The 23,585-nt window shown below is 37.9% G+C and overlaps 1 protein-coding gene across 1 annotated transcript in view; it reads left to right on the top strand.

The window, feature by feature from the left end:
• Positions 1-23,585, top strand: part of man1a1 (mannosidase, alpha, class 1A, member 1) — a 117,597-nt gene that overhangs the window by 27,166 nt on the left and 66,846 nt on the right. The window contains exon 2 of the mRNA XM_067481496.1: positions 4,667-4,763. Coding sequence (XP_067337597.1) covers positions 4,667-4,763 — 97 coding nt within the window. The remainder of the gene's footprint in view (positions 1-4,666; positions 4,764-23,585) is intronic.

The raw sequence follows: 23,585 nt of genomic DNA on the forward strand, positions 1-23,585 counted from the left end.
ACACCTGTACATTCTAATCCAATCCAATACAGCAGCTCTGCCATGAATTCAACTTTTACAATGTTACTTCTCAGTTTTTAAGTTAAGGTGATAATTCTACTGTCGGTTAATTATTGAGCTCGTAGCGGGTGGTGGAGTTGTACTAGAATGCCTTATAAGAAGAGTTGGTTCTAAGGTTTTGAACCCCTCATTCATTTTAAATAGGGTGGCCAAAACATTAGAACCACCTCTTTTTATAATGCACAATTCCACTTCCAATCATGACAGATCTTCAGCTAAAAATCTCTTCTTTGTTTGACATCTTTGATATCTTTATTTCTTTGGATATCTTTGTATGAAAGAGTCCACTGTAAAGCATCCTTATAACCTCAGTGTGCTAAAGGATAAAATACTAAATTGGGTGAGGAGACACGGCGTGTAAACACATTCTCTCCTTTTGAACTTAGTAGTAAAAGTTCCAAAAATTTTAAAGGTAAAACTATTTCAGAGAATAAAAAACTGTTTACTACTGGTTTTACTACAATTTGTAAAAGTTAAACTTTTGCTACTGTTTTCATCACAGCGTCCTCAGTTCACTACTCCTCCGCTCATGTGTTCCAGTGCAATATGTGGAGTGGAACAACAGTATTTGAGTAGTTCTCTTAATGTGACATGCATATAGGAGTGGTAATTGGCAAGCTCACTAGCTTTAATTAGTGAGTTTAAATAGTGATAATCTATTGCTAGCCGTCTTTTTGATGTGTGTGTGTGTGTGTGTGTGTGTGTGTGTTTATGGGAACTGTTATGCTAATGAAGTGGATTTGATATGTCGTTGTGTGTATGATCATGTGTTTAAAGAAGGGCACATGTAATGAAAGGGTAATATTTTTCATCTCACGATGTCTGTCATAAAAGGGTTAATCAAACATGAGTTGTCTTAGCGCAATTACCTCTCATCCTGTCTGCATTTCTCACTGTTGCACTAATTATACTTCCACTATTCCTCTCTAGACTTTTATATCATATTCCCATATGAAATGCAATTTATCAGTTGTTCAGTGAGGAGCATGAAATGAAGTCTATTCATACGCATGATGTAACCTGCTAAAGACCATCTTTGATTGAAATGTTGTCAGTCATGCTCACTATGCATAAAGGAATGAACTCATGCGAGCATAACAGTGGTGTGTACATATTTATTCCCCCATTCTAGTGTTACTAGTTGGTACTGAGCACCTGCTGAGCTTTTGGAGCTCAGCATTATGCAGTTTTTTTTTTATTTTTTTTTTATTTTTTATTATTTGTTAGTATTTTCTATCACTTTTCTCCTGCTTTTCTTCTGCAACAAACATTCTATCCCAATTTGACAACCTTATGATCTCATTGTTCAGTTGTTTGCTCTACATTTTCATTTAGCAGTCTGTAGTAAAATGTATCCAAAGTAGGGCATTATCTACACTGATGTGAAAAGTGGAGCCATTTAAATTCCATGTCACTAATCAAAAAGATTACGTGATGGAAAGAAAATTTAAATGTTCAGATGATATTTTTTTTTTTTTAAGTAGAAACGACAAATGTTTCCTGGCTACAACTATGCTTTTGTTTTCAAATTGAATCATCACTGGACATAATTTACCAAATTAATTGATGCTGAATTTAATTGTTCAGCTCTATTGATGCATCCATTACTTGTTCAGGAGCTAATGGGGCAAATATGGCAAAGTGTCGACGGTTATCAGTCAATTTTTGTTGCTCTCAGTGTGTCATTGAGTGTGCTAACAAACAATTCAACAGTAGTACCAGGTGGGACTGTGCCACTTGATACACATAGACATGTTTGTAACAGGATTTTGACCCACACGGAAAAACTATATATTGTGATAACAGTAATATGATCCCTAAGCAGGTTGTGCAAGCTGTGTATGTAGCATTTTATATTCAGCTGTACAAAGCTGGCTTCTGTCCAAAGCTGGTCCTTTAACATATGCTATACAGCAGGTAACATTGTAGGACAACTAAAAGCCTTAGACATTATCATGAGAGTGACTGTAAAGAGAAATCCGAAGGTGAAGGTGGAGGATAAAGAGTTTGTGTGTCTAATCTGTAGGGAGGTTCCAGAAAGTTCTGGGTCAGTGCATATAACCTGGATTAACAGGACAGACGCAGAGCTGGAGGAGGAGCCACATCTGAGGCTGAAACGAGTATCTGGGCATTAGATTGGAGACGAGAGTTGGCGCTGTTATCAAGCCTCCAGGCAACAGCATATTAAAATAAAATAAAACGTCAGTAATTCCTTCTGGGGAATCAGGTGAGTTTAAAAGCAGATAATGGGACTTGGCAGAGGAAACATTTCTTTTCACAATGAATTGAGTGAAGTTTGTGGTTTGCTTGATTTATTTATTTATTTATTTATTTATTTATTTTCTTGGAGCCAGTCTATGGGGCACAGATCATAATTGCCTGACAGACATTTTGAATAGCTCATTTGCTGCCCGATACACAGAATGACAGTTAAATTAATTTCTCCCCCTCCAAATAATTAAACCTTGCAGAAGTGGTGACTAACTTGTGTTTAACAAAATAATTTGGTTTGCCAGCTGTTATTTACATTGTGGAAAAAAAAGGAGAAACCCAACGATCTTTATCGTCATTAAGTGTATATATGTATTGCACCTACATGTTACAATGAAATTCTATCCTTGCATTTAACCCATCCTGGGGGGGAGCAGTGGGCACACCTGGTGGGTAGGCAGGTTAATAAAGGGGATGGGCTAGAAAGACATGTATTATATGTTAATTCTAATTGTTTAAAATGAATGAAATAAAAAAGAAAGAACACATTAAATGTAAATTACTTCAATTAAACAAGGGTGAGGCGGTTTCATCTTGACATGTCAATATATTTATATACAGTACTAAATTAGGCAAAATTCACAGAGGTTTGTTGAATGTGTTGATAAAAGCTGTGCTTTTTATTGATTTCAGCTTGGTGTTCAGAGCTGTTCAAACACTACTCATTAACTTCAGAGCCCTGGGCTTAAAACTCCCTTTTGTGATTGCATTTGAGACTTTTTAGCAGAGACAGAGCAAGTAGTGAGGATAGGTAATTTCACATCTTCAACAAAAGTATTGAACAAGTCTGTCAGCTCCAGTTCTCTCTTTTCATTTGTTGCTGGATTGTCAGATGTGATGAGAAATTGCATCATTAAACCTGTGGATAATACAACAGTGATAGGCAGAATTGGACAGCCTTTATTTAAACGTCAGTAAGTTGAGATAAGTTTGTTTTATGTTTTAACTTTGGAGGGAACATGTGAACATTACTGACAGACTGAGGTGATTGTTAGAATATTCAGCCACCTCAGATGGTTGATTATAGTAACTCTGCAGCCAAAGCCAACATGACTCATCAGCATAACTTTTTCCATCTGTATAAGTGTTATGTAACCGCAAAGACCGTGGTCAGTTTTTTCCTATCAACAATTGAACAGAGCCTTTCTGATGAGTTCTTATGATATAAGAATGCGCCATATAATGTGACTGGGTTTGATTTTGGTATATTGACTTCAGTTGGGACTTTCCTATAAATATTGATTTTTATTTTTTTTTAGATTTCTCCAAATTTACTTTTGAAGTAAGCCTGTCTGAGGCTGTTTGGAAGCTGTTACCATAGAATTTGCATTCCTCGTGATGTTCTCTGATAGCCTTGAGGTATAGCCTCCACATTCATCCCCAGCCAATGGGAACATGACCTGAATGGATGATGCACATTCTCCTATGCTGCACATTTACCTCCGTAATGGCAGCTGGAGAAGCAGTTTTTTCTAACAGTAGCTGGATGCAGCTAGCTTAGCTATTGCATTGATTTGTTATATTTCTTCATGCAAGTAACAGAACACATGTTCACAGCTCAGCTTGCTTTATAATTTTGTTAAAATGTTGGAGTTAAAAGCACACTGCCTTTCTACACATCAAGCTGCCTGGCTAACATTTGTTTATAGCTTCATGTTGCTCTGTCCACCCTCTGCATTACTCTGGGCAGGGGTTGGCCTGTCTTTGCGTGTTTGATTTATCAATCAATTGGTTGCGATTACACAGTGGGTTTAGTTTCAACATTTTGTCTCAAGGTGGGAGATTCCAATATTTTGAATAACTTCAAAACACAGCTAACACAGAGTTTAGTAATTTGAGAGCACAACATGAATCCATCACACGAATCCACCTCGAAAGGTGTTGTTTTGTGCATCACCAGCTCTTAAATCAGTTATTGAGAGGAAATAATTAGCAACCATTTGGATAATCGATTCTCTTGCTTATTCTCCAGGTAAAAATGTTTAAATAACCCTGGAATGGTTGCCAGTAAGTGCTGACATAGGGAGACGTACAGGGAAAGACAACCATTCACTCTCTCCATCACACGTACAGGCAATTTATAGTCCCCAATTAACCTAACTACATGTCTTTGGACTGTGGGAGGAAACTGGAGTAACACCAAATGCTTGGCACAGTGATACACTTATGTACACTTTAAGCTCTGAATCCAACAAATCCTCTGCACCTCAGTAACGGAACCACACCATTGTATTGAAATGACTTCATTTTACACAGCTCAAAGTTGTTTGTCCTCTTAACACTGTTCTTTTCTCATTGTCTCCTCCTCCTCTCCCTCTCGTTTTCCCCTTGTCAGATGATGAAGCATGCCTGGGACAGCTACAGGAGCTATGCCTGGGGTTCCAATGAGCTTAGGCCCGTCTCCAAGCAAGGCCACTCCAGCAATCTATTTGGTGAGTGAGAGTGTGCGCATACACACACACACACACACACGATTGATCTCTTGTCCCTGCCACCAGTGGCATTGGCCTTTAGATTAGCAGCCAAATTGGCCGTCAGTTAGAGTCATCCATCTGTGGATGCCTCTAAATGTCAACTTTATCATATATTTATATTCTGTTTGTGCTACTTGCCAGTGTTTGGTGTCTGTGCTGTTAATGACTGTGGTGACACGGGGCGTCTTATTCTGTCTCTGTCTTCTCCTTTTGTCTCTGCGTACACTTTCCTAAAAAAAAACCTTTATTCTCAGCAGGCCTCTGTGTGAAATAACACACACCATGTTGCTAGATGACTGCGGGGCATGTTAATAAATGTTAAACACACATGCTTTGTTTGTGAGGTGTGTGTGTGTGTGTGTGTGTGTGTTCATCATGTTGTGTCTCACATGCTGAGATTGTTGATTTTTAAAAGAGAAATGCTACTTAGGTAAACTTAAAGCTTGAAGCACAAGATCCGACAGCACGTACCATTGACAAAAGATCAATATGATTCACAAGCTATAAAACCATGATCATATTTTGTCCTTGTGTACTCTCAAGCATGTTTGGTCTCTTTCTTATTGTTTTCAGAAATTAGGGGATCAATGATTTGAATAAATTTACTATTAGTGATATTTTAGTTTTTGGCTTTCAGGTTCACAGTGTCCTTGCAAAATGTGCACAGTTGCAGTGAGACGACACAATCTCAGGAACGGTCTAATGAGAAAATGTTTGATCTTCGTTGAGACCTTGTTAGAGGGGGTGTGCATGTCGCCTTTGCAGGTGTTTTCGTGTGTACACATAATGAATTCTGTTATTTATTCTGACTGATTGGATTAATAAGAGCAGGGATTGGATTTTTAATTTGTTAAGATGGCTTTCTCTCTCTTGACCTAATTAAATTCTCAGTGAGAATATTTATTTAGATACCTTCAGCTCCAGATGAGGTGTGCGTCTGTGTGTTGGACTGGGTAGTGTATGTGACAGTTTAGCGTAGTGCCATTGCTGGCTCTTGAAAAGATAAGATGGCATTCATGTGTGAAGGAGGAAACTGTGCCTCGACTGCTGATAAGACTACTCTCTTGATACCAAAATACACTCACGCACTTGATCTGGTTTGATGTTTTTCTCACTGTCTCTGTGTGTGTGTGTGTGTGTGTGTGTGTGTGTGTGTGTGTGTGGTTGTGTGTGTGTTGTGTGGTTGTTTCCAATTGCTCTTCGGTCCGTTTAAGTGAAGGCTGTAGCAAACTAACCATTCATATTTGTTATCAATGTATTTTGAAGGTGATAATTTGAAGTAAACTTCTTGTCATTAAGAAAAAAGTGAAATTGATGTCTCAGTTGAGCGTTACGGAAATGCTGTTTAAAGCAGCGTAAATGTCTTTATTGATTTGGGGCCATGGACAAAGGATCTATATGCATCACTGACACATTTTGATCTTTTGATGTTGTTTGTAGCTATTATTTCAGCAAACATTTGCTTGTTTACATATTTTGTTGACAAAGATCCACATTAATATTTATTTGCAGTTTTAGTGTGTTTACAAGTCAGTTGTAATGTTGTAGGTCTGACAATTGGAGCTGAGCAGGTTGTGTACAATGGGTTCATCAAAGCTTTAATGTTAACACTAGATTCTACAACAACATCCTCTGTCATTTGAACAGCCCCAGTCCATCAACACAGTCGAGGTTCCAAAGCAAAGGAGGCAACGATGATAAACATTTTGTCACAACATAACTTAATCTGTCAAAATACTGTGCTGTGTGGTACTTGAATACTGTACTTGTTCTATGGATTTTGCAGTTGTTGCAACTTTAATATATCAGTAACAGTTCTTCTGATGCATGGCTTATCTTATGTCTGTCAACACTGAGTTCTTCTTGAGACCTTTCCAGCATGACTTGTTCAAGATGGATTTTCAATTTGTAAGTCGTAAACATGCAAGCCATTTGTTCTACCATTACTAGAGTCAGGTCAGTACATTTTATGAGTAGGAATTAATGTTGAGTCCTGGGAAAATGATTTGTAAAATATAGAGAAATGCCTTAGTTGTGGAATAAAATGTTTTTATTCCAGAAATACAGAAATTCCTCGATTTGAAATACTTAACTTCAGTTTTTGACCTGAAAACCTCATGGGAAAAATGCCAAACCTCCACAAGGTCTACTTAGTGGAGGTTGTACACTGTGGAAGATTTACAGGGCCATTTTGATGATTTGTTTACTGAGGATATTAAGTTGGCTTTGTGTAAATTCCATTAACTACTTCATTACCAAAATTTATGACACGTAAATTTAGAGAGAGAAAGGGAGAGAGGAAGAGGGCTCTGTGAAATGTAGTTTAGACTAACCTTCTCAACTCTTTGTTAGTGTTTCTTGCTTCTCCCTCTTTCTACTCGTCCCTCATGTCAGTGCTATAGAAAAGTAAATAGGTTTTAGTGACTGCTCTAGCAGACCCACTTCCATCAGTAAATACGACAGCCTGGCCCCGGGGCCTTGTCACAACCATTTCCAACTCCTATAGAGCATAATAATACAGCCTGACCTGGCATATTATGCAATGAAGCCACTTTCCACTTCCCTGATATACAGTATCAAAAATACTAGGTTCTGGGATGCCCCTTTTCAAATCTGCCAGTTTTACTTGCTGTTCTACTATTTTGGAACATGCTCATTTCTTAATAATTATTCTCAAAATGTTGAATTTATCACTCTTAAATTGCAGGTTTTACATTTGAATTTTTGCAGCCCTCTGTTTCTTCTACAGCCTAAAATATGCAACACTCACCCAGGATTTAAGAGCAGATGTTGTAAATCACCGAAAATATCACTGCATTTAGTTACATTGTTCATTCAGTTTAAAATTGGGTATTTAAACAATAGTTGGACTTTTTAAATTGAGTTCTGTAAGGACCAGAGATTATTGTTGTATTTTGTTAAGATCGTAAAACCAACTTGACATGACCTCATTATTTGTATACCTCTGCAAATCACACAGCAGAAAAGGCAAGAGGCCCTAAAGGTTCTTTTTTTTTTTATTATAATACAATGTAGTAAAAGGAAGAGGTCCTGTAGAATTGGCTCACCTCTAATGTTAAACAATCCAGGGCATGTGACACGATAACTTGACAAGATAATTTGGATTTCTCCTGAAGCTCAACAGTTTGTCTCCATGTGTATGCACAACTGGGATTTTAATTGGTGTGTATGACAAAATAGTGCAGTAAGGGAAAGTAGCAGATGGAGTAGCTGCATGAAAGCGAGATCATTACGCATATTTTTTGTATTTAAAATAAGTATTGAAGTCTATAGAAGTAAGTTTCCACTGCTGAACATTTGAGCATTTAAATTCTGACTCTGTGCACTATGAAGAGGAACTTTGTTCTTTTTGCCTGCCTTTCTTTCACCATGCTGTCAGTCTGCTCTGACACAGACACACAGCAAAGGAAACATTGTCTTCTGTCCCTGTGCAAAATCAGTGAATCATGCTTCCAAAATAAGTTGAGGGTAACCCGGTTTCCTCCAAGCAACCAGGTTACTGAAGTGCATATAACCACACAGAATGACAAGTGCTGAGAACACATTGTTTGAATATATGGTCAGAAAATGTAAAAATATCATTTTAATATTTGGACTTATTGTTTCCAGCTCTTAAGATGTTCTAGTAGATTAAACCTACACAGCCTGTATCTGAGGACTGTACAGCTTTTGACTGGAGATGGAATGTATCAGCTTGGGTGAGGTTGAATCTCTCTCCTCTGTGGTCATTCCCCAGAGGAGCACATCTCTTTTTCAGATGACAGCTGTGCGGACAGCTGTTTGCTTCTCCAGTGTGTATGGCTAAATATTGAACCAGTTTAGTTTTTAATGTACTCTAATCATTACATATGCTTTGCTGTGTTGTAAGTTTAGACTTTCTGCGTGTTATTAGGGCTGCAACCAACATTTATTTTCTGCATTGATCAAATCTACTCATTATTTTCTTGATGTTTAGTTTTTGGAATCAAACAATAACCTTATTGTAATAATAATTACATGTATATGTAATTAGGGAGATGAGATACAGTAGTTAGTGAAGTGTGTAAGTGTGTGAAATTTAATAGCAACACCAAATTGCCAGGTGTCTTTAAGATGTGCAGTGAGGCAAATCATTCTGCAGATGTCTGGCTGACTTGAGATTGCTGGCACCAATAAAGGCCGAAACATATCTCATGGCAATGAAGACAACCGACCTGCAGCAGTTCTGTTGTCATATACTGTTTAAATAAAATTGTACCATTTGATCTGTTAGAGCTTTCAAATCTTTTGTATTTGTGTTTGTTAAATGTGTTGAATTCATCATAAGAGTTGCAGATTATGTTCTATTGACCGAGCAACTAATTGTTTAAGGTTATTGTCTCTTTTCTCTACCTTCCTTTTATTCATCAATGAAACAATGACCACAAAAATAATTTCCATGTACACAATGATGGAACGAGGCTGAAGCCATATTTTCTTCCAAAATGCTGTGAAGCAACAATGTTTATCTTTTCAGCCATCAACTTTGGTAGACAGCCAGTCATGATTATGGTATCACGAAACAATATTACAAAATGTGTTTTCTTAACCCAAACACGTTAGTAAAGGGGAAGCCAAAAAAGGGAGCGGGCTGCTCTAAAGCTTTTATTAGCATTGACTAAATAAAATCAGGGTCCAATTCAATAGTTCTGCCCATAACTTTTGATTAATTTATGCAGCTGTGCTCTCAAGACTGTGAACCTTGTATTTAAATCTAGTGGTAGAGGGAAATATATACAGGCTGTGCTACTATTGGAAAAATCCTTAAAGGTCAAGACACTGATTAAGTGACTCTGCATGTGTAACTCAGTTGCTAAAACAAATAAGAAAAACTGTTCTGAGAAATATCCTCCGCTTTGCTTTAATAGTTTGTTGATCAGCTGTGGGTGCAGAGGAAATAACCACGAAGAGCAGAGCTTTGTTAGCAGCTTCTCACAAGCACAAGCTGGTCAGACCTTTTCAGGACTGCAGCAGCAGAAAGCAGTAACAAAAACTAGTTGGCAAATATTTGCTTCCTATTGCTTTTTTGTTCAAAATTCATACATGCTCTCAATTAGCTTTAGTACCTTACTGTTTTCCAATAACTTGATTTTTATGTATGTTTTTTTTTGTTTGTTTTGCCTTTCTTATTGTGTTGAAGTGGGCGAGGCTCTTTTGGGAAAATCTGATGTCACCAAGCAAATTGTAAATAAAGAACAGCATAAATTATGAAACAATGAGGGTGATGACAAGATGTATGCTTATATTGCTCCACAGTAAATCAAGTAGTATCCACAGTTTTTAAATTTTTTCTTTTTTTTAATGTGCATTTTTTTTGATGGGAACTGAAAACCTGATAATTAATAAATTTTTTAATGACACGTTCAACTCTGTAGTAGGTGGCTCTGTGGTAGAGCATTGGGTTGGGATTCAGAAGGCTGTGGGTTTCCCATCCCGCCAGGTGTGGCTCTAGCAACCCACCAAGGCCAACGTTGTTGCCGGTCCTGAGCCCAGATGAAAATGGGAGGGTTGTGGCTGGAAGTGGCAGGAAGGACATCTGGCATAAAAGCACAGGCCAAATCAATGTGTGGAACTTGTTCGGCTGTGGCGACTCCTGAAGGGACAAGCTGAAAGCCGTTATTTACTCTGGTCCAAATCAGCCAGTAGCCTTTTTTATTTGAATAAGAGCGAAAACAATGAACAGATTCATTTTTTTTACAACTATTGTGTTGCTGTGGCATTACTAGAATTATACGTTTTCAATGTCCATCTGCATTTTTTTTGCAGTCTTTCTTCCTCTGATGAGATTTAAATTAATTATATTGTCTCCTCCTCTCCCCAGATGCTCTAATGGCGCATTGTTTAAGAGATGACTAAAGCCTTCCTCAAATTGTTCTAGTTGTTTCCAAGGTCTAACCTTTCCAAAAAGTGTTCATTTCATATTAGAAATAATGATCTGGACCAAGACAAACTCTTCTGATCGGACCAAATTCTGCTTGTTTTGTACGGACTGTAGTCTGAGGCACCTTTCACTCCTGCTAGTTTTATTTGGACCAAACTGAATGGTCTAAAGGTCTGGACCAAACCAGGTAAATGTGAAAAAGTCTCAAGTCTTTGTTTTAAAACAAAAGGTTCAATAACTGCAATGTATTGAAAATGAAAGGCATGAATGAATTGCACATCGATCATGTAACTTAAGGGCAGGAGTGTTGTTTCAGACAGTGTCTAGGCTGCTGTAGCAGCTTTTCATCATGGTGCATATCAGTGACAAACAATATTTCCCTCAGAAGACTCAACATTTCATATCAATACAGTACTGTGCAGCTCACTTTTAAAGTGCCCAGTTATGTATAGGCAGATAAGGAGTGGCATTTCACACTCAGTGTTGAAAACCATGTGCACAGTTGATTGATTGACTAAATGTGCTATGTCCACTGTTTTGATGTCAGTACCTTTTACTGCTGCTTCTTTATAAGACATTAAAACTGAACATATCCAGCTGAAACTGCAGAAAGGTAACTTGATGATGTAATGAATGATTTTATCTTCACCCACGCTCATTTGGTTTGTTGTTTGTTCTAATTATGTTTTCAACAACGCAGTGATTTGCAGGATGAGATTAGTATTTTGTAAGGTAAGACTCACTAGTACTCAACTCAGCTGTCTGTAGCTACAGCATATTGCTGTTCTCATCCAACACGTAAAACTCTTTGTGTCCATATTCATAATGGGCCAGATCCTGTTGTGACATTGTCAATTTTAGAAGAGACACAGCTCCAATAATGTGCACGTGTGGCTTTAAGACGGGGCTATAACCTGCTAAATATACTCTCGATGATAAAAAGGAACTCGGTGCAACTCAAATTGTCAGTTGTCATTTGTAAGTTTGAGCAATACTTTGATTTACTTATAGAATTCCTGCAAAAATGAGGTCTAACTGTTGCATTATCTGTACTTATACTTGTAAACTCTTTCCATCTAGATCTTAGTGACCTAAATGGTGAACTGCCCCCCTGTAACAGAGGTGGGCGATATGTCGTATTTATTCAATTAATTTGAACTTGAGTTTTTTTAATGAATGCCTGAATCAAAAAATCGAAGATACTTCTTCTACTGTCATTTGATTGTAGCAGGAGCAGCTCTCTGGAGTTATCACAGTACTGACAGGTGTAAACAAGCTGGAGCGATAATACCTGCAGCAGGCGATACCAAGATAGTTAGTGATTTTACTTTAGTCGTATGAAAATGGCAGAAAACCCACCTCCACACTCCGCTGCTTGTCTTTGGATGGGGGCTTCATATATAAAAAAAAAAAACTCACCGTCTCTGTGGAAGCCGTAGCATTAGCCATCTGTTTGTCAGTGCATGTTGAACTGTTGCAGTTAAGAACAGGGCGCAGGTCACCTGGGTTTTGTCCATATACCGGCATTGCATTTACTCTGGGTGAGTTTAACTTTTATTGTTGCATAGCTGCTCAAGGTGTTACTCTTTAATATTTTTACAATATGTATCAAGAGAACAGCTTTTCTAGTGATGTTTGACTCTATGTTGCACATTTGCGCGGAAAAACAAAATATATATTAATTGTTGTAATTTAAATCAATTATGAAAACATTTAATTGTCACATGCATATTAATAAAACAAGGCGGGAAATTTGGTTCGGTAATTTTTTTTTCTTAAAAAAATTTTATTTTGTGTATTCAAAATAAATCGCTTAAAATTGTCCAGAAGAATGAAACACATTTATTTATTTATTTATTTATTTATTTATTTATTTTTAACTGGACAGGGCTCAGACCTACCCTGGTAGAAAAAATGCCTGTGTCACTTTTCTCCAAATCTGTTGGAGCTCATTTAGAGCACAGTGCCAGTGAGTTGTCATCCCAGCCTTAAGCTGTATCCTGACTCCTGTTCAACATTATAGAATTTAATTGTTCAGATCAGATTCAGATCCATTATAACCCATTGAGCCAGAGGTGACGTTTGTATCAAAGCTTTATAATGGAACACAGTTGTTTTTCTGTTCAAGGACAAATAGAGAAAAGATTTCTAACATAGTACAGTGACAGCATGGAGAAGAAAGTTTAGTAAATAAATGAATTATGAATTTCTGTTGTCAGAATGTCTGAATCTGGCATTTGTCCTTACTGCAGGTGCAGGGACTGCTACTGTATGTGGAGGTTTTTCTTTCCTGCTTGGCTCTCTGGAAAGCTTTCTTACAGCTGCTTGAACTAAAGTTGTAATACTATATTTGATTAGCATGTTAAATTTAAAAGAAATTTACTCATACTTTGCTGCAATAGCAGTAGATGTCAGTTAATGTCACAAATTAATAAGTCATACTCAATCCTCAATGTGATGCTGAGTTAGTAGAGTTACCCTTTCACTGTGTGATGGGTCATTATTTATATTTTTCAAGAGTGTAGTTGATAATGCAGTACACAATGCTTGGGATTTTGAATTGGAATAAGATCATTTTTTTGTAAAATTGGGGCACAATGTGGTGGTCGGATTGTTAGGTCATTTTCTGCTCCTTCTTTTCTGGCATCTACATTTTGGATTCTACAGTAGCTGCTCCTGTACAGAGGTCTCTGGTGTTTTGTGTCTATGTGGTTTGCTCCCTGATCCTCTCTTTAATTGACATTGCTGACAGTCCACTGGCAAACAAGTTAAGGTTGAAACATAGGCTCTCCTCGCCTCAGTTTCCTTCTTATTCCAGCCGAGGGCCAGCGTTGGAAGGCACTTGCGTGTTCGACGAACCAAAAATCTCCGTGTGTGTGTGTGTGTGTGTGTGTGTGTGTGTGTTTCTATCCTCTTCAAAATAAATACACTTCACTAGGCCATATCACATTAAAGGTCACTACTGATGCCTCCTATTGCAAGCAAAGGGAGCAGAGTTTTTAGGTCTGTTTCCATCTAGACCAATGTGACCTGGTCCATGTGAGAACATGGGTTTATTTATTTTTTGTCTTTTCTTTTTTTTGTGCACTAGTGTGTATGTTCCTGTGAACTAATATGCCATATGGCTTGTTTGTCTAATCTTTAGGACTAGTTCAGAGGAAAACGCTAAATATCTTTTTTTTTTTTCCCTTTAATTTTGGCTAACATTCTTCCCATTGCTACATGGGTTGGCGAATTCATTTTGTTCTTTGAAAACCTGTTAAGACTTACTTATTTGCTGGACAGTTGGATGGATCCATGGCTATAGGCCCTGTGAAGAAGTAAAGCCTGATGCATCTCCTGATGCACTTGGGGCTTATAGTGGAGGTTATCTGCCTTGCCCTACCTACAGTGTTTTAAAAGGCCACTGGATGAATGGCCAGCTTTGACACAAATGCTGCTAGGGTTTTGTGATGGTTTCTTTTCTTTATGTTGTTTTGCCCTCCTGTCTCCCATGGCCTTTCCTCTGTGTCAGCCCTCTCTATAGCTTAGCTTCCCCTTGTCCCCTGAGGTGATGCTGCACCTCCTCGTATCACTTTACTTAAGTGACAGTAGAAATGCCCTGGTGAAAAACGAAGAAAAAAAAATGGATCGCTAAAGCCTATTTCTCTAATTTCAATTTGACCTTTGACCTGAATTTTTTTTTTCAAGTACATGTTACATTCCTATAAAAATTTAATAGTGTAATGTATTTTAAGCACAGGGATCATCGACCCATCACTGCAAGAGCCCAGATGTGGTATGTCAGGCTTTGTTGCTTTTACCACAGTGTTTATAGGTATAGTTTTATCTATTACGTCATCATATGTTTTAAAACCATTTCTTTTTGTAACACTATTATTAAATGTTTTACCTCCAACAACAATCTTTTGTGCTGTGCACAGGGCAGAGAAAAGTGACATTGAGGAGATCTTTAGTTGAGTTAAACTGTCTGTCAGTAACTGATTTGGGTTGTTGGTTTAAATCCAACTCCAATGTCTATTTAAGCATAGTTTAAGTAACATAGTAATGTCTCTCCTGGCCTATTTGAATTTGTCCTTAATAGTCTTTTATTTAAAGTAGAGATGATTGCAAGCAGTAAATCTAATTTAACTTAGAAAAAACTCTACTCCTCTTTGAATCTAGTAGTTTGTCTATAATTTTTGGCTTAAAGATTGATAGAGAGGAGGGAGGACTACAGAGGATAAAAAAATGAATTTCTGCAGCGTCACTTTCTCTCTTTAAGTTAACAATGTGGCAGCATTTTTTTTTCTCTAAGCAGTAAAACTCTCTAAGCTGTGATGAAAGTAATACTGCAACTATAGCTTCCTACACCAGCCATGGCCATGCATATAAGCGGATACAGCAACAAACAGGATCTTGAAAGTGAAACCTTCATTCTTGCAGATCCCTTTTTATAATGAGTTCTTTAGTTTTGCATATTTGTTGTTTAGTAAAGCCATTGTATAGATAAAGCATTTAATAACAAGCTTCACCAAGGGGCTCTGAAACCCCTAAAAAGGATTTACAAGTCCAAATGTTCAAGGAGGTTTTAAGGTAGGATTTGTAGAATTTAGTAGTGGAGATACAGCTAGTATCAAGTGGAAGGTTGCTTTCCAATGGGAAAGGGACAATTACAGTAATGGAGCACTTTGGCACAGATGTGCAACAGCCTACAGCTTTAGATAAGATGGCCATACAGACCTGGAGGAGATTTGAGGATTTAAACTGTGAGATGTAAGAACTGGCTACTCCCCTGAGTGTTTTTGGAATAAATACGATTTTAAAATCAATTGTGGGCTTTTAGAAGGTAAAGAGAGGCCACCACAAGAGTGATATGACCTGTTCAATAGGAGCCATTGAACTGTTGATCCCTTTCAAAATGTTGCAGGTATACAAGAATGTTCAGCTTTAATAAATCTACAGAAGTCTAGTTTGTCTTAGCAGCATTGTTACATGTTTATTTTCTTAGCTGAAGGTTTATTATTCTGAAAACAGTTGTTTGGGATTCTTCAGGACCCGTAGCAGTAGTTCAAAGAGCAAAGAAAACCAGAACTTGAATTGTAATATTGTGACAATTTTTACTTAAATAAGTATTTCTCATTTAAGTATTTTTATTTTTTTATTGCTATCCACTTCAGCTGAAGGACTTGGTGAGTCATGGTCAGAAAGGACAGAAAGTGCAAGGTATTAAGAAGAAAAAAAAGAATGACAGTAAAACCAGTTGAACTAAAGCTAAAAATACATAGCAGTCCTGACATATTTTACCAGGTGCAGGTGACAGCGTTGTACAGGTCTGTATGGTGTGTGAGTGTACAGTGTTTTATATACTGCAAGCATCAAAGACAAATCTGTGTTTCCTCTTGGTCACAACACAATCAGACCGAATGTAATGTTGTCTTATTGTTTGCTGAGTCCAAGCACTGTTGCTAGCAGGGCTAAAAATATTGTAATTGTCCACCAGTCAAAGGGGCTAATGTTTTTTGGTATCTTTCTATTTCCAGACGAGTCATTTAGCTGGTTATATAATTTGACATTGAGTCCTATGCTGTAGCCTCAGCTCCCACACAGCATTATGTGTGTCTCTGAATCGGATATTCAATCTCTGTAATAGAAATGGATGGAGTAATTCTGCTCTGGCCTTCCCTCAGGTTTTGTGTGTGAGTGTGTGAGAGAGACAGAGAGAAGAGGGAGTTGGGGTTGTATTTGGTTGTGTCTGAAATGATGTAAATCATGCTCTGCAAAGAGGTGGGTGGGACACAGACAAGGGGAGCACTGCAGCAGCTGAAATGGGGGATTCATCAAGTGAATACACACTCTTCTTGCAGGCCTTTGTGTTGTAACCACTCATCTGCTGAGGTTTTGTTATAAAAACTTGAGTCTGCATCCACCTTATTTAAACACACACACTCACTCACACATGCCTGAGTATCATGGCTGCATGCCTGTTCTCTGGAACCCCCCCCTTCCCCCGAGGCATAGAAAAACAAACTGCAGTAGCATCACTCATCTTCCTGATCGTGAATGAAAACACACACTAAATGAAGCTGCCAAACAAAATTATCACCTTAACTCACAAAACTCAAACTTGGACTCACCGTCTGTTTTGCTTTAAATCCCTCATTTCTGTATCACTGTTAGATTTGCAGCACACACACAAATACAAGTACAGCAAAATGTAGTGATGCCTTTCAGCATAACCTTGACAAAATATGTTGACGCTTGAGTATCTGGCTGCAGAAGCCAAGAGGTTAATACACTTTGGGAATGTGTGCATGCTTTCTGCCTCCGATAACACGATTAGCCAGAGGCTTAGCCATCACTTTTCTTCACCTACCCCCTGTGACCTCTCAGAAAATATAGTGTAGACTCAACGTTGAGGCAGTGGTTGGGACTAAATGGGATCACCAGCACGGCTGAGCATATGGAGATCTGGATCAAACTGTAGGATTATGGATTAGTCCTAGAGTTTTGTGTTGCGTTAACCTTACAGTATGGCACATTGGAACCCTTTTTGTATCTGAAGAATGTTTTTACCCTGAGAAAGGCAGAAAGCTGAAAAGACATCAGCAAGGGATGTTTTTAAAGGCTGGATTTTATTTTTTTCCCAAGACTTTATCAATAATTCTGCTGTACAAACTGTATTTTGTTTTAGTCATATCGTTTATACCGTGTTCATTTGTTGATTGGAAAATCTAGAACTGAAGTCCAAGTCAAAACAGTTCATGAACACATCCAAATACTCACAAAGGCTATGGCTTCACAGGCATCTAAAGGGAAATAAAATCCTTTAATATCAGTCCTTTGAAATGGTTACTGTGTAAGATTAGGCAGTCTTGGAGTCAAATTCCTATAGCCAACAGACATGGCAGACTACATGGTCAGTCCACGTCAGGTATGGACAGAGAATTCAGGTTCTCTCAAACCTTGGTGGTGAACCTCTGGCCATACCTTCCCTTCCAGAGTAGAGTAGCTTTGACAGTGAAGGCTGTGTTAGCTGTAGTTATCCAGCTTGATCCAGAAACTATAGCTGACCCATGATCATGTCGCAGGTAAAATGGGCAGTAAAAGGCAGCTACCAATAGTAACCGAACGCTTTATGGTTAAGATATGACTTGAACCAGTGAAGTTTGACATAATATAATTAATTAACATGGTGTGGTCAACATTGTAAATAATAACTAGGACGTTAAAAGTGGCCTCTCTTGGAGCTGCATTGACACTTATGAATGTGTGTACGTTGATACCCGGGAAGAAAAAACCGGAGAGAGCTTCCAATAAACGTTTCTGTGTCGAACCAAGGACACTGCAGTTAAATGCTATTCATCTTAACCAATAGGCTAAAAGAACCCTCCCTCTAAATAACGCCACAGATTAAGTAAAATGTTATGTGACTAACATTTGTACTTTGTAGAGCTGGCTTTATTGTTGGAGGGCTTTGCTTCATGTGACTCTGTGATCAGGTTGCATTGTGTAGGGTTGAAAGCTCTGAATAATAGTGACACTGAGGTGCAAAAATCTTATCAAGGAGCTCAGTGTGACCCAGAGTCAGGGGGCACAGCAAAATGGTGGCGTCTCGCTTTTGTGTTGACATTATAAGCATGATGTAATTCACATGACATTTGCACTTATTTTCATCTTCTTTCTAAAGCCACGTAATCCATCATCTAATAAATGGTATATTAAACTCAATTCATATTTGTATTACTTAAATTATAATGATTCATTAGAAGTTTTTATGGAATAAAAAAAGGTTAAAAACATGTTCGTTCATACACCAGTACATAAACATACAAGTTTGAAATGTATAATGAAACTGAACTATGACGAATTGTACGCAAACATAGAAGAACATAAAAAAAATTAAACGAATTTAAAAAATAAACAAAAACATATTACAAACTGATCTTTGCACTGCAAGCATGTTGAATCCCAGTTTCACGCTGCAGCATGCACCGTTAAATAGTTTTTCCACCTGTACAGTTTGAGATGAACAGATTATACCTGGTATACTTTATATTTTAATGTGTGTTTGTTTGCGTTTACCTTTTACATGTGATAAAGGGCAACATCATGTCTGCCACTCTTTCAGTCGCTTTGTGAACACCCACATCACAGATTACAGCTCTGTCTCTGCTGCCTGATTGCATAAAGTGAAGGTTATTTTGTTGTAAACAACAAAGAATTGATCATTTCCCTATTTAATATGTGTGTACACACACACGCACACACTGCAGTGTAGCAGTGTGTCTAACAGTTAGGTTAGAGTTAATATTGACTTTTCATGACTTACAGACCTGCTAATACTCATGTTCTGCAATATAGTGACAAGTAGCACTTAACAGTCTGTTTTTCACTTTTGTTAGAATGGAGAGGGGGAAAACCCTGTGTGAAAGAATAGGTATGGTAACACAAAGGAGATGGGGGTAGCAGAAAATAGGCAGTAGTGAGAAAAGAAAGAAGAACTGTATGAACTATTCAGACAAGGTGAAACTTTAAAAAAATCTGTAGAAAAACAGAAGAAGAGAAAAGACTGACACAGAGCTCATTAGAAGACAAATGGATGTAAGAAAAGGAACAAGTGCATGGATTTTGTTTCATGGCGGACAGGAATAGAAGGACTGATGGTGTTCGTTAACAACGTTGGGACCTTCAGTCTCCTGTTTTTCTGCCATCCCATGTATCCTAATTCTCTGTCTGGGAATAGAAAGGTAATGATTCGTGTCTTCTGAGGATTCCAGTTCTTTCAGTTTTCATTTGTCCACCTATTTATTCCTGTTCTGGTTTAAGTGTTTGTCTGTTAAGCCTATTTCACATATGAACTCTGGACAATGTCCAGATCTTTGAGTTTTCACGCGCACGGCCTCCAGAAAAGGGCTGTAGAATTTCAGCATTCCAGTGATTTAAGAAAGAGTCTGTAATCATTTCTGACACGACAACCTGTAACCTTTAGTTCTAACTTCCTGCAGTCTGGGCAAAACTTCCTCTCATGTCAAAGTAAATGGCACAACTGATGGCGTACAAGGCACATTTTCTTCTTTTTTGTATGAGCCTCACTTCTGACATGAAAGAATTCATGACCACATCAAGACAAAATAAATAGCAGCATTTAGCAAAATGCTATGGTTTAAGTGGCTGTTTGGTATCTCTTAGTATTTGTTCTGCATCTTTGTTTGTTAAGCAAATTTCCCATTGTTTTGCATTTCTCTGTGCTAGTTTCAATGTCTTTTCATTTGTGTTTGTGTGTGTTTGTGCGGTCATTTTGTTTGTCTACGTCCACATTTGCATCTTTACATGGTCATTTGGTGTCCATGTGATTTTTCTGTGGTTGCTTTTTAGTTTAGAAGGAAGATTGGGTTGTCAATCGTAGGGTCTGACTTGCCTGACATGAGCTCAGGAAGGATGTTGTGATGTTGTTGTTGTTGTTGTGCTGAACCCCAAAATATTAATTTTGCAGGAATATGAAGCTAAAATAATATCAAATTATGCAATCTCTCTTAAAGTATATTGCTATTTCAGTATTTGTAGTGTAGCGTTTTTCTTTCAATTTCTTTTCTTGTGCTAAGGTTCATGATTGAAGGTAAATTTGTTATTAATTGAAAAAAGGTCTGTTGCAGTGAATGGTAACACTGCTGTTTGTGATGTTCTGGAAAGTACTTTACAAATGTAAGGATTCTCTCACTGTGAAAGCCCCTGGCCTACAGGAAATATCATAAGGCTTGTTTCTTTTTTACAGAAGTATCCTCGAGCCTCTCTTCCTCTGATACCACTCGTGTTTTACAGAATCATCATAGCATGCCCTCTGCTGAGCCATCTGCTTCCTCACCATGCTCCCAGTTGCTAACAAAAACAAATTCCCCAGCAGCACACACATCACCAGCAGACTTCGCTCCTCTAACCTCGTAGACCTCAGATGAATGCCATCTCAAGTTTTTTTTAAATAGTCTCTCAATCTGGACATGGAAACGCATTTTCTGTGAACAAGCCAATTTTAGCAAATTCTTGGTGCCTTCTACCATCAAAGCTCTCAACAAGCTGTCTCACTGACATCAGAGATGTTTGTGATTATAGCCCCAATCTGGGACCAGTGTCATCTTTACTTTTATTTTGTAATAGCTGATTGATATTGCAAATTAATCTTCAGTCTATGAAAAATTTAAAAAAACATTGCACAGTGCAAGGATATTTTATTGTCAACTGAAATTGATTGTCTTATTAGTGAATGAATAATTTTCTTTGACTTGACTAATAGGTTATTCGACAAATTGTTTTCCTATGACTCAAACCTGCCACTTCTTTTTTTACCTTTTAAAGTTCAGTTTTAGTGCTGTCGCCTCACAGCTGGAAGGTTGCAGGTTTGTGCCCGGCCGGCCGTGGCCTTTCTGTGTGCAGTTTGCATGTTTCTCGCTGTGCTTGCATGGGTTTCCTCCATTTCTGCGTATGTCTCTCTGTAACCCTGCAATAGACTGGCGATCTGTCCAGGGTGATAGATGACAGCTGGGATAGGCTCCACCGCCCCCCACCCCCCACCCCCCATGTATTTAGCATTAGTATTCTGGTCACTATTTGATCATCTGTATCTCTCACACAAGGATACAGGAAGAGCACTGAGGGGGAAGGAAGCACAGTGACAAGACAATTGACGGGAGCAAAGTGTGTTGTCCTCTTTGTGTCTCCTCCGGAGGCTTCAATGGAGTGAAAATGTGAGATGGATGAAAAACAGGAAGGCTAAGTTACTTCAACGGTAACTGTATCCACTGACGCCTCTAGTCACGTGCTCTCGGTTTTTCTGACATAGCTTGAGGCCTTGGATGATGTTCCAATTATTTTGACAGTTATTGGTCATTTAATATCAATTTGATATCCGATCTATATGTATTTTGATCAATATGATACAATATGATGATTACATCTGTTTTTGTAGTATAATAATGGTGACAAAATGACACAAAGCTTTAATACCAGGAGTTAGAATCCATTGTTAGGTTATAAATAAACTACACTACAGTTGCACGACTTCTATGTCACCTCCACTAAGTTTGCAACTTGTCATTTTATTTTACACTTGGACTTCTACAAAAATCAATCCTCTTAGCGTGACCTAATCGAGGAAGAGTAGAAACATAAAAACTCGGTATCAATGTTAATTCTTTCAGACTAATGAGTACAGTAGATTAGTCTTTGTGTTCAGCTTGATGGTGTTTAATGTTCAGTCTCATTTAGCAACTACCTTTTCACACGAAACTTAGTCTTCTTACAAATCACCAGTAACATTTACTAATAAATGTTGTGTTGTAGAATAAAATTTAAAAAAACTCTCACAAATCACAAATTCTTCTTTCAGGCTGCTAAAAAAATAGAAAATAGCTTCAGAAAACAAATGAGGGACCAAAGTGCAGGAATGCTGAAATGTATTTACTCATTTCTACAGAACTCTATTGCCGTCTAGTTTGAACTCTGTAGAAAACACGTAGAAAGACGCCTTAATTCCTGAGATGGATGAAAAACAGGAAGGACATATGATGACAACAGCAAATAAATCTGCTGACTCCTCTAGTTACATGCTGTTTCTGTTACTAGGCTTGAGGAGTGAGAAAATGTTGAACTCGTTGTAATGGTCATGTAATACCAGATTCCTCCTCTTACAGGTTGGCTATTTGGTCCATTTCTGTTTTGACTGTTATACAATCACAGTCATGTTTTAGAAAGAAGCCTTTATAAAGATACACTCATAAATAATAAAATAGTCTTTAAATATACTGCATTTCTGTTGGGGCTCAGTACCCTGTTTCAGTCTAAATTCCTTTTGATATGATTTTAAGTACAACTGGAAACTCCTGCATGTGATGTTTTAGCACATATTTATTTACAAATAATGTGGTGGGTTGTAATAAAAATCATTTTCCAGTACCAGTTGACTGAACCGGCAACCACTTGGATTTTAAAGGAATCTGAGTGAGCACAGAAGATTTGGTGGACAGCGATGACTCTGGGCTTCTTGCTGATGATTCAGCATTGTGTGTAATAGAAAGCTTTTAGCTGCCTTTGAGTCCTCCCACCCCTTACAGAGGAGTATAAACTAGCAAATTCACACCGTAACATACCGTCAGCTTTCTGCTGCTCACCTTGATTCATGATTCCTCCTCGTTTATCTTTTTGCCTTTACTCCCTGCCGTTTGTTTGTAGTTGGCCTCCAACACTAGCACATCAGGGTTTTAATTTCTGCTCTCTGAATTATTGTAGTGTATTTTCACCTGCCCATTCTTCATTTCCAGCATTTTGAATGATTTGTCTCAACTCTAACAGATGGTGTCTATAACACGCATGTTAGGACTAATAGTGTTGCAGAGGGCTCTGTGCACTGCATGCTTTATATCAACTGAGCTCTAGTAAGGTGTTGGATTGGTTAGAGGGTTTATCTAATGACAGTGCTGGAGTGATGCTTTGTCTCTCTGCTTGTCTTCCCTCCTGCTATGAGGCTAATCACTAGAGATGAGCAATACTGCTGACGTTTCATAAGCACCAATAATCGCTGCTTCACCATCTGTTGAGCAAAATAATTTATTGGACCTCGAAAGTGATTTTTTAATTTTTATTTATTTATTTTTTTTAAGACAAGCTGCTGCAAAATTCTGTTGTCATTCATACCTATTAAACGAATGGTACACACTTTTACCATCTCAGTTAACCTCATGGGAATTTTTGTCCATTTGGAAGCGTTAATCCTAAGGCTTTTGTATCCAACTACTTCGCAGAGAGATGTAATACATACTGATATAAACACCAAAACTTAAAAAAAAAAAAAAAAGTCTAATGTACTGTATCTCTAATCTTTCCATCTG

The sequence above is a fragment of the Channa argus genome, chromosome 17 (assembly GCF_033026475.1).
Source record: "Channa argus isolate prfri chromosome 17, Channa argus male v1.0, whole genome shotgun sequence".
In the NCBI taxonomy this organism is placed as follows: Eukaryota; Metazoa; Chordata; class Actinopteri; order Anabantiformes; family Channidae; genus Channa; species Channa argus.